At 47.3% G+C, this 12,778-nt stretch overlaps 1 protein-coding gene across 4 annotated transcripts in view; it reads right to left on the bottom strand.

Moving 5' to 3' along the window:
• The window catches only part of DRC2 (dynein regulatory complex subunit 2), a 113,900-nt gene continuing 101,122 nt past the window's right edge, over positions 1–12,778 (bottom strand). For all 4 annotated transcript variants that reach the window (XM_073563477.1, XM_073563475.1, XM_073563474.1 and 1 more), the window contains exon 9: positions 1–454. In XM_073563477.1, the coding sequence (XP_073419578.1) occupies positions 137–454 (318 nt within the window). In that variant the 3' untranslated portion in view covers positions 1–136. The remainder of the gene's footprint in view (positions 455–12,778) is intronic.

The following is a 12,778-nucleotide window of genomic DNA, read 5'->3' as shown; positions in this document are numbered from 1 at the left end:
GATTTTTATAGTTTTTTTTATTTTCTGCAGTTTTCTAGAAAGAGTCACAATATATTAAGAATCCTAAAGGAGAACAAATTGAATTGTTATCTTTCTCTTCCCCTAATTCCAAATGATCTGTAGACCATGAGTCTGGTCATAGTGTGCGACTGACCACATGAGCAGCTTCGATGATGTTGTGGACCGGACGCTGAACCCTCTTGTCAGTTACAGGAACTTGTGGGGCAAACTTCTGCATCAGGTTACTGCGGTTGTTGAGAATTAGTAGGGAGTTTTGCTGGGTGAGGATCTCATTGCTTACAGAGATGCCGTCCAGGTACTGCTTCAGCAAAACACGCAGTTTCTGGTTGTCATGAGAAAGGACAGTTTTCTCGCGATCCAGTGCCCAGCGTTCAAGGAGAACCTTATTGTACCGCTTCCAAAACTGATCTAGGGCAGTGTAGTCCAGCATCATCTGAAGGGCAAAATAGAAATCAAAGCAATTTCAAAACTATATACCATTTAAGATTTACTCAAAATATAAAACATATTTTGTCTTAAGTAATTTATTGAAAACCATGACATAATTAGCTAAAATACACTTAGGCCTCTTTCACACATCAGGTTTTCGCCGTCAGGCGCGATCCGGCGCTTTTGACAGAAACTGGATCCGGCGAAATGCAATGCCGGATCCGGTTTCCCCCCCAGTGACTTGCATTTGCGCCGGATGGCCATGCGTTTCATCCGGTTTTCGCCGGATCCGGCAATGTGTCGCGATCCGGCATCTGGAAAAAACGGCTACTGTAACGTTTTTTGTCTCCGGCGAAAAAGCCGGACACGCCGGATCCGGCGCGTCCGTCTTTTTCACACAATGAAAGCCTATGAGCGCCGCAATGCGCCTGATCCGGCGAAAGCCGGATCCGGTGGCCGGATCCGGTTTTTTTGGTCTGAGCATGCTCAGTAGCTCTGCCCACAAGACATATATAAAAGCAAGACAGTGGGACCCACAGCCACACCCAACATGCCACCCAAGAAAGCAACCAAGCGCAGCAGGAGAAGGCAGGAGACCACTGCAGCACCATCAGCACCACCACCACCCCAAATGGAACATGCTGAGGAGGGGAGGCCAGCAGCAGATGAGAGACGGTAATTATCAAATCCCCCATTCCTCCAAACTAGGGCTATTGAATATCAAGATATTCATTGGCCCTTTGTTTCTCTTTATTCAACAGCCGCCCAATAGATGCAGCAGCAGCAGCAGCAATGGCAGCAGCTGGAACACCACCCACAGGCATGGAGTGTGGCCACCAGGAAGACAGCACATCATCTTCTGGGAGCCCTCCCTCGCATCGTCAGCGTTTGACGGTAAGTTTTTATTTCCAAAATCCATCATCTCTGTAATATATGTCTATTCATTGCCTTTTATTTCAAAAAACAGGATTCACAAGATGAAGAGGAGCTCCCAGAAGAAGAAGGAAGGGGTGGACAGACACCTGGAGTGGGCTCACAATTGGTAAGTTTTTTGCATCAAACGCAGAAACACAACATCACACTACACACAACACATAGAAAACAATGTTCTGCAGACCACACACAGCAAACAAATGCCTACATCCAAAGACATAACATTTTTTGTTTTCTTCTCTAGTCTTCCCAATCTGGTGCTCGGCCAAGAGGTCCTCGCAGTGCCTCCCGGGGTCGTCGGCGACAGCAACGCGGCGGTCACCAGCGTGTAAGTATAAATATTTTTGCTTTGTTTTTTTGCACTTTTTATTTCATTTCTTTTGTGGAGGCTAATTATGTTATTTTTGTCTTTTTCTTTAACAGCCTTCACAGCGTGCTCCCGACTCTGACGGTGAGGATGGAGGACTCGATGTGGACCACCTCATCGATCTCGTCAGAGAAAGGGAGCCGCTCTGGAATATGGCTGACCGCCGCCACGCTGACCTTATCGTTACCCGACGACTCTGGGAGGAAATCTGTTTGCTCCTTGTGGGCCGCTGGGAGGACCTCGATGTTCGGGCCCAGATTAAAGAGCGTAAGTATATACAGTACCGGTTGCTTGATGTAAACCAGTGTTTCCCGAACTCCAGTCCTCGTGGTCCCCACGGATCATGTGTTCAGGATTTCTATTTACTATGGAAATCCTGAAAACATGACCCCTGGGGACCATGAGGACTGGAGTTTGTGAAACACTGATGTTGTATACTAACCACTCCTTTCTCGTTTCAGGGAACAGAATTGTGAATCGGTGGCGGTCTGTGAGGGATCGTTTCAAGAAGGAGTTCAATAAAGAGATGCGGGCCCCGAGTGGATCTGGAGGACGCAGGAGCAAGTACAAGTACGCACAAGCCCTGTCGTTCCTCCGGGAAACAATGGTCACTAGAAGGTACATATTATACACCACATGTGAAAAAAAATGTTAGATGTAACTTTTTTTTTTTCAGCCAGGGCCATACCATGTCAGTATTTTAATTGTTTTTTTTTCTCTTTATTCCACAGCACGGTGAGCAGCACTCGGGAGCCTGCACGATTGGACCCTTCTGAGGCGATCCCTGAGGAGACCGGCACCGAGGGACACTTCGACCGCCCCGGTACATCTGCACCTTCCCAGCCTTCCCACACATTCGACCCATCTGTCCCATCCACCAGCACAGGAGCATCGTGGCCGCCTACATTACATGAAGCTGCTGGTGAGGAGATCGCTTTCCCTTTACCCCACCCTTCTGCCCCTGCCACCTCTAGTACACCTGCGGGTACTGGGCGGCAGCGGCAGAGGGGTCAGGAAAAGAGTTATGCGCCAGAGTTCTTGCATCTGAATGCATCTTTCCAGAACTGTCTAAAAGTATTGTCAGAGCAAATCTCCGCAGGCTTTCAGCAGATCAACTCCAGCATTCTGGAGGTGAAGACACTTCTGCAAACCATGCATTCAGAAGCAAGATCTTCGCCAAACCACACCTTTTTCAGGTCTGTTGTGGAGCGCATGGCAACACTATCTCCTACCCAGCAGATGCATGTAATGCATTCGTGCCACGGTGCTCTACAGCAGGTTACCTCCCAACCTCCACCTCCCACCACTGTAGTTCCTCCACCTGCACCCCCTCCAGCCACTTTCCATCCTCCCCCTCCTATTACATCTGCACCCCCTCCAGCCACTTTCCATCCTCCCCCTCCTATTACATCTGCACCCCCTCCAGCCACTTTCCATCCTCCCCCTCCTATTACATACCAGCAACCTCACCAGTACCAGCAACCTTCCCAGTACCAGCAACCTCCCCAGTACCAGACATCTCCCCACTTCCAGCAACCTGCCCCGTACCAGACATCTCCCCACTTCCAGCAACCTGCCCCGTACCAGACATCTCCCCACTTCCAGCAACCTGCCCCGTACCAAACTCCTTCCCCATACAACTTTCCATCAACATCATCTGCTCCTACAGTCCCTGCCCAACCCTCCACTCCACCGCCACCACCTCTTCTGCCTCCCACATGTCCACCCATTCTGTAGCTTTTTCCACACCATCACCTCTAACTGTTCCTTCCCCACCACGATCCCAGTCCTCTCTCCACACTCCCATTGTCGAAGTGTCCCGCAGCCCCTCCAGCAGTATTTCCACCCCACACTACACCGAGTTATAATGTTTTTTTTGTAATAAAAATGCCCATTTGGTTGGTTTCAAACCTTTATTAAAAAAGTTTTTTTAACTTTAAAAACAGTTTACACAAAAAAAAATATTTTAAATAAAAGTTAAATTATTGTTTACACTGGTTGTCTGTCATTTCTTTCTGCGGCGAAATATGTTTAAAAAAAAGGTTAAATACAGGGTATTTAAAAGGTAAAAAGGTATTCAAAACCAGGTATATAACTGTGGGTAAATTTTAGCTTTTTGCCACAGTTGTGTTCCTGGTTGTATTTGAAGCAAAGTATTTCACCTGAAAAGTTGTGTTTATTGTTGGTGATTTCCTAACAATGTACACAACTTTTGTTAAAAGGTGAAATACTTTGCATAAAACACAACCAGGTACACACCTGTGGCCTAAAGCTAAAAATAGTAAGACCATAACAAGATAGCCAACTTTGGTTGGCAAAGGTATATACTGTTGGTCCAGAAGGTACACAAGTTTGGTTAGGGCACAAATCTTTCACACTCTGTCATCCTGCCAGTGTACTCTGCCTTGAGGTGACAAAGTATAGTGCAAAATTGTCCCTCATTACTGAAACCGTCACAGAACTTCTAGTGGTAATATTTCCAATGACAACATCCATCTTCGCCAGTAACTTGCTCTTCTCTCCAACCTGCACTTTCTCCTCTACAACCTGTCAAAGAAGGGCTGTAGGAACATGCTATATATAGTTTTCCAGTAGCCAATCCCGTTCGGAAGGCCACAAGGGTCAATTTTAAAAACCAGATCCGGCGTAATCCGTCGAAAAACGGATAGAAAAACGGATGAACCGGATGAGACGGATCCGGTTTTGTCTGTCAAGAACAAGACGGATCCGGCAGAAAACCGGATCCGGCACATCAGGTTTTACAAAACATTTGCCGGATCCGGCATTCCGGCACGACGCCGGATCGCGCCTGACGCCGAAAACCTGATGTGTGAAAGTAGCCTTATGAATAAAAGCACAAAAAAGGGGGGGGCTGATGCAGGGCACTGTACTATTAACCCCTTTCTGACATCAGACATACTATTCCGTCCATGTGACCCGGGCCAATTTGACCATGGACAGAATAGTACATCTAAGCGATCGGCCAAACACACGGGGGGTGCGATCGCCAGCACAGCAGTGGAGAATGATGAGAGCCATGTTCAGCACCCGGCGCTGGGGAACAGCGCTTACTGTAAGCTTCTTCCCCGGCGCCGATGCTTGTCACATGGATGACATCCGTGTATTATGCGTATGCACGTGTGCTGGATGTTTTGTGGCCCGTGATGACATTAAAAAACGGACATGTCAGCGGTTTAGCCCACGGACACACGGTCCGTGAAAACACACTGAAGTGCACAGACCCATTCACTTGAATAGACAAATAGCGCTCCGTTCCTCCCGAGTCTCTCCGCATGGCTAAGTAGCACTGTACAGCCACATATGGGGTATTGCCACGTTCAGAAGAAATTGCGGGACAAATTTTGTTAACATTTTTACCCATTTCTTGTGTGAAAATGTAAAATTTTTTGGCTAAAACAAAATTTTGGTGGTAAAGGTGTAAAAAATGTAGTTATTTTGTCCTCACTGCCCAATGGAATAAAATTCTGTGACACACCCATGGTGTCAATATGATCACTGCACCCCTAGATGAATTCATTGAGAGGTGTAGTTCATAAAATGGGGTCACTTATGGGAGGTTCTGCTGTTTTGGCACCTCATGGGCTCTCCCAGTGTGTCATGGCACCTGCAAACCATAACAGCAAAATCTTCCCTTCTGAGCTCTGCCATGCGCCCAAACAGTGGTTTACCCCCACATATGGGGTATCATGGTACTAAGGATAATTTTCACAATAACTTTTGGGGTCCAATTTCTTCTGTTACCCATGGGAAAATAAAAAATTGGGGGCGAAAAGATCATTTTTGTGGAAAAAATATGATTTTTATTTTTACGGCTCTACGATATAAACTTTTGTGAAGCACTTGGGGGTTCAGAGTGCTCACCACACATCTAGATAATTTTCTTAGGTGGTCTAGTTTCCAAAATGGTTTCACTTGGGGGGTTTCCACTGTGTGGGCACATCAGGGGTTCTCCAAACGCGATCTTTATTCCAGCCAATTTTGAGTTGAAAAAGTAAAACTGCGCTCCTTCCCTTCCGAGCTCTGCCATGCGCCCAAACAGTGGTTCACCTGCACATATTGGGTATCGGCATGCTCAGGAGAAATAGCACAACATCTTTTGGGGTCCAAACGTCCTGTTACCCTTTGGAAAATAAAAAAAATGGATCTGAAGTAATTTTTTGTGAAAAAACATTAAATGCTCATTTATTTTAAACATTCCAAAAATTCTGTGAAGAACCTGAAGGGTTAGTAAACTTCTTTCATGTGGTTTTGAGCACATTCAGGGGTGCAGGTTTTAGAATGGTGTTACTTTTCGGTATTTTCTATCATATAGACCCCTCAAAGTGACTTCAAATGTGATGTGGTCCCAAAAAAAAATGGTGTTGTAAAAATGAGAAATCGCTGTTTAATTTTAACCCTTAGAACTTCCTAACAAAAAAAATGTTAGTTCCAAAATTGTGCTGATGTAAAGCAAACATGCGGGAAATGTTACTTATTTAGTATTTGCGACATATCTCTGTGATTTAAGGGCATAAAAATTCAAAGTTGGAAAATTGGGAAAAAAAATTTCGCCAAATTTCCATTTTTTTCACAAATGAACGCAAGGTATAACAATGAAATTTTACCACTATCATGAAGTACAATATGTTACGAAAAAACAATGTCAGAATCACTGGGATCCATGGAAGCGTTCCAGAGTTATTAACTCATAAAGGGACAGTGGTCAGAATTGTATAAATTGGCCTGGTCATTAACATGCAAACCACCGTTGGGGGTAAAGGGGATAAATGAGAAGCATTACCACTAGATGGCAAAGGGCTCATAAAAGTTGGAGGTATTTCAATTAAGGGCTGTGAGAATCATGTGGGAATAGTGGATGAGGGCAGGTATATCTCGCCCAGATTCCTTTCCTATGTGGCCTAGTCTGGTCAGTATCGCACCTGCTTGCTAATGAATAATGGGAGGTGGATATAAAAGGATGCCAGGTGGTTGTGTGAGTGTCTCAGCCTGGGAACACAGAGAGCCTGTCTGTGTGACAGACACACGTGAGTGAAAGCAGTGCCCACTGCAACTGTGGTTTGGCTGAACGGGAGAAGCCCGCCAGTTGGTAGTTAGGTTGTCCATTGTTTAGTTAGTGCCAGACAGGCAAGGATTTGTTTTATGTTTTATTTTCCTTTTGCATTGCTTTCACCGTTAATAAACCTGACCCAGGGTCAGTTACACCAGAATCCCAGCTGAGTTTCATGCTGAACGCACGTGACCTTTGACTCCAGCAAAGCCGATCCCGGAGTGTTTTATCACATTGTGGTGGAGAATGCGGGCATCACATTGCAAGCATGAGCATGGAGGACGTGGTGAAAGCGCTGGTACAGTCCACCACCGTCCAGCAAGAAGCTAATCGGGTGATGGCCCAGCTGAAGGAGTTGGTGGACATGACAGCTACCGATCGTTCGCTTCTCCAGCAGGTGGCGCAGCGCCTGGCAAGCTTACCTGAGGTTAACCTGGAAGCAGAGTCGAGAGTGATTCACGTGAGTCAGTACTGGCAGAAGATGACGACCGAAGATGATGTCGAGGCATACCTGACCACGTTTGAACGGACGGCGGTGCGAGAAAAATGGCCGAAGGCACGATGGGCCGGCCTGATTGCCCCGTTTCTTTCCGGTGAGGCCCAAAAGGCGTATTATGACTTGGAACCTGAAGCTGCGCAGGACTTTGACAAATTGAAAGCCGAGATCTTGGGCCGGCTGGGAGTGACGACCGCTGTCCGTGCACAGAGAGTGCATCAATGGACTTATCAGCCGGATAAACCACCGCGGTCACAGATGTTCAACCTGATCCACGTGACGAAGAAGTGGCTACAACCCGAGGTGTTGACAGCGCCAGAGATAATCCAGAGATTTGTCATGGACAAGTACCTGAGAGCTCTACCGCTAGCCCTGAGGAAGTGGGTAAGCCATGGAAATCCTACGATGGCAGATCAACTGGTGGATCTGGTTGAACGTTACTCCGTGGCGGAAGGACTCTGAGACGACGCTACCCCACCTCGTTCTTCATCATCTCCGCGTGGAACCGGTAAGACTGTTCCAGGGAGTAGGGGAGATAGAAAAATCCCTAAGACAGTGGGGGAGGAAAACGGGACTGCCCGCTCTGCGAGGCCGAGAGTAACGAACTATGGTCTAAGCAAGGGGCCCGTTAGATGTTTCCGCTGCCAAGAGATGGGACATATTGCTGCGAACTGTTCGGTCACTACTGAACCCATGCAGTGCGACGTCACAGACTCTAAAAACCGCATGTCTATGGTTGCACGGGTAGTGAGTGTGAATGCCGGTCAAAAGGATGTGGAAAAACACTTGTGTGATTTAACTGTTGATGGCAAAAATGTGGTGGCATTGTTAGACTCGGGAAGTGTGGTGACTCTGGTGAAGGCCAGTCTGGTGTCAGTCCCGACTGGACCATCAGACAAATTTTCTGTAACGTGTGTGCATGGAGACACCTGTTCGTACCTCACCACGGTCATATGCATTACTACTTCCTATGGGTCTGTGCAACATAAAGTGGGACTCGTCCCGGCGTTATTGCATGATGTTATCCTGGGCCGGGATTTTCCCCACTTCTGGCAATTGTGGGAGAATCAGTTGATGCCCTCGGGTAATCGTGTACATGATTCTTCTCCCAGGGCGCGTGTGGGTCCCGAACCCCTGGAAGAGGTCTCCCCGGAAGATTCGGGGGAAGAGTCTGCGGGAAATGACCTGCAGTTCCCGTTTTCAGTCATGGCGGGTGATACGGAGGAGACCGGGGAAGCGGAGGAGGCCGACAGCCGTCCACCTCCCCGTTTGCCGGATTTAGAAGTTCAGAAAGATGACTTCCAAAGCGAGCAAATAAAGGATCCTACCCTTTCTCAGGCTAGGACAAATGTAAAAGTGATAAATGGGATACCCGTAGAACCTGGCTCTAGGCTGGCATATCCTTACATGGTTCTGGAGAATGATTTACTCTATCAGATAGAGAAAAAGGGGGAAGATACGGTGCAACTATTAGTCGTGCCAAAACCCTACCGGCGGCAGGTGCTGGACCTGGCTCACGGACATGTGATGGGAGGTCACCTGGGAGTCCAGAAAACCACCGAAAGGATATAACACTGTTTTGTTTGGCCAGGCATGCATCACGATATTCGTGTATATTGTGAGTCTTGTCCTGACTGCCAAGCCTCTGCACCTAAGCCCCGGTTCTGTAGCCCTTTGGTACCCCTACCTATTATTGAAGTCCCATTTGAAAGGATTGGGATGGATTTAATTGGACTCCTTCCACGGTCTGCACGTGGACACCAACATATCCTGGTCATCTTGGATTATGCCACTCGTTACCCGGAGGCCATCCCTTTGCATAACACGGCCACCAAGACGATTGCCAAGGAACTGGTGCATGTGTTTAGTCGGGTCGGTATACCAAAACAGATATTCACCGACCAGGGGACCCCCTTTATGTCCAGGGTAATGAAGGAGCTCTGCCGATTGTTACAAATCGAACCGTTACGCACATCCGTGTATCATCCTCAAACAGACGGGTTGGTCGATCGGTTCAATAAAACTCTGAAGCAGATGCTGAGAAAGGTGATAGACAAGGATGGGAAGAACTGGGACTATTTACTTCCGTATTTGCTTTTTGCCATCAGGGAAGTACCCCAGTCTTCCACGGGATTCTCGCCTTTCGAGTTATTGTACGCCCGACGTCCTCGCGGACTGTTAGACGTTGCAAAAGAAACCTGGGAGGGTCAGGTCACTCCGTTTAAAACAGTGATAGATCACATCACACAAATGCGGGACCGTATTGTGGCTGTTATGCCTATCGTCAAAGAACACATGATACAGGCTCAAGGAGCCCAAAAAAGAATCTATGATAGGGGCGCCAAGATCCGTACGTTTGCACCCGGAGATAGGGTGTTGATCCTAGTCCCCACGGTGGACAGTAAGTTCCTGGCAAAGTGGCAGGGCCCCTTTGAGATTAAGGAAAGAGTTGGTGAAGTAAACTACAAAGTATACCAGGCAGGTAAGCGGAAACCTGAACAGATTTATCATGTAAATCTGATAAAACCCTGGAAAGATCGGTCTACCTTGTCAGCGGAGCTGGCCCGTCCCGTCTGCTCGCATACCGTACCGGAGGTACGGGTTGCAGAGACTCTCTCGGAGTGGCAAAAGACTGAGGTCAGGCAGTTTCTACTTCACAACCAAAAGTTTTTCTCAGAAAACCCCGGGCAGACTACGCTAATGAAACATGACATCATATAACAGAACCTGGTGTCACAGTTCACGTAAAGCCCTACCGAATCCCAGAAGCGCGCCGTGAAGCCGTTTCCCGAGAAGTGAAGGCAATGTTAGAGTTAGGTGTCATTGAGGAATCGCACAGTGCTTGGTCCAGCCCGATTGTGCTAATTCCTAAACCGGACGGCACCATCCGGTTCTGCAATGACTTCAGGAAACTGAATGCGGTCTCAAAGTTTGATGCCTACCCTATGCCCCGGGTCGACGAGTTGATAGATCGGTTAGGAAAAGCCCGGTATATTACGACCCTAGACCTAACAAAGGGGTATTGGCAGATCCCACTGGCGGAGGCTGCCAGAGAAAAGACGGCATTTGCTGCCCCAGAAGGTCTATTTCAGTATGTGTATATGCCGTTTGGACTGCACGGAGCACCGGCGACCTTCCAGAGACTGATGGATCGAGTCCTGAGGCCACATAGGCAGTACGCTTCGGCCTATTTGGACGACATTGTCATTTACAGCTTGGACTGGGAGACTCATCTCCAGAAAGTACAAGCTGTGATTGACGACCTGTGGGAGGCAGGTCTAACCGCGAACCCGAAGAAATGTCACATCGGGCTAGAAGAAGCCCAGTATTTGGGGTATGTAATTGGGAGGGGTGTTGTTAAACCCCAGGTTGATAAGATTCAGGCGGTTCAGGACTGGCCACAACCTGTCAACAAGAAGCAGGTGCAAGCCTTCCTGGGGATCGCCGGCTATTATCGCCGCTTCATACCCAATTTTGCAGCCATCGCTACCCCCCTGATGGATCTTACAAAAGGGAAAGACTCCGTCATGATTAAATGGAGTTTAGCGGCTGAAGAAGCCTTCCATAGCCTAAAACGGGCACTTTGCTCTCAGCCCGTACTGGTGACTCCGGACTTCCGCAGCGAGTTTGTGGTACAAACGGATGCCTCTGATACCGGTATCGGGGCCGTACTCTCACAAGTGAGGGACGGAGTGGAACACCCAGTCCTCTATCTCAGCAGGAAGCTGAATAAACACGAGCAAAGGTATGCAGTCGTAGAAAAAGAGTGCCTAGCCATTGGGCTCTAGAGGCCCTCAAATATTACCTGGTGGGCCGAAAGTTCAGGCTGATCACTGACCATGCCCCTCTCAAGTGGATGCACTTGAACAAGGAACGGAATAGCCGGGTGACCCGGTGGTTCCTTGCCCTGCAGGCCTACACTTTTACGGTGGAGCACCGCCCAGGGGTACAGATGGGAAATGCAGATGCCCTGTCCCGAGTGCACTGTTTGGCGGGTGTCATTGCTCGGCCGGAGTGGTCTGAGCAGAGGGGGGGGGATATGTGAGAATCATGTGGGAATAGTGGATGAGGGCAGGTATATCTCGCCCAGATTCCTTTCCTATGTGGCCTAGTCTGGTCAGTATCGCACCTGCTTGCTAATGAATAATGGGAGGTGGATATAAAAGGATGCCTGGTGGTTGTGTGAGTGTCTCAGCCTGGGAACACAGAGAGCCTGTCTGTGTGAGAGACACACGTGAGTGAAAGCAGTGCCCACTGCAACTGTGGTTTGGCTGAACGGGAGAAGCCCGCCAGTTGGTAGTTAGGTTGTCCATTGTTTAGTTAGTGCCAGACAGGCAAGGATTTGTTTTATGTTTTATTTTCCTTTTGCATTGCTTTCACCGTTAATAAACCTGACCCAGGGTCAGTTACACCCGAATCCCAGCTCTGCGCCTGAGTTTCATGCTGAACGCACATGACCTTTGACCCCAGCAAAGCCGATCCCGGAGTGTTTTATCACAGGGCGTATAGAAGTCCAATAGAATACACTCAAATATATTTAGTTTTTCATAAATATAAAAGGTAATTCATACAGACCACATAAGTTAAATCAAGGTGTGTCACTGCATCAGCCTCCACCTCAGACCCCAACATGCATTTTATAGTAAAAAGAAGGTAGTAATTGGTTAAATCAATAAAAGTAATTACCCAATGGTTGCTATTTGCCACATTAATAGCGTGGTTGCATATTAGGGCACATTACGCGATCACGATCATGCACGTTATGCAGTGACGCAAGGCTACAGGGGGCGGCATGAAACAACGCTTGTAAAGATGGCACCATATTTAAAAAGAGAAATGTGCCCATAAGTAATAGGAAATGTAAAGAAAAGTGAAGGACTGAACAGAGTGAAAGAAATAAGGTGAGAAATTATGTCATAATTAAATATCAATAGAAAATAGAATAGAGAATATAATAAATACCAATATGCACATATATGGATAATATAAACAATATATTCCCTATATAATAGAAAGATATTAAACAAAAAATAAATAAGATTAGTCAAGACATAACTGGGTCCAACTAAAATGCAGAAAACTAGTATTTCTGCCTCCACTCATTCCTGTCAAAATCTATACGTAAACGTTAGCTTAACCTCTATTGGTCGCTCATAACACTGCTGTATCGGGAATGTTCCTCCACAGACAGTGGCACTGCCTGACGTACCCCGCTGTGTTACAAACGAGTCAGTCAGGTGCCACCTGTGGAAAACACAGGACCGCGAGCAACAAAAATCAACAGAATCTGTGATAGAGGCTCTTAATGAAGCCTCAGAGGTAGATGTGGTCAGAGCCTAGAAGGTGATATTAATTTAGTTAGAATTCAGAAAGTGGAAATAGTCCTTCACACTAAGTGATACTAGTAAAGACGCAGCGTGGTCATGAGATGCCAAGTGTGACCAACCTGTCAATCACTTTTCCA

Source organism: Dendrobates tinctorius, unplaced genomic scaffold (assembly GCF_039654945.1).
Source record: "Dendrobates tinctorius isolate UK_male_01 unplaced genomic scaffold, ASM3965494v1 ptg000388l, whole genome shotgun sequence".
Lineage (NCBI taxonomy): Eukaryota > Metazoa > Chordata > Amphibia > Anura > Dendrobatidae > Dendrobates > Dendrobates tinctorius.
Note: the sequence above shows the minus strand (reverse complement) of the source record. Positions and strands in the feature narration are given on the sequence as shown.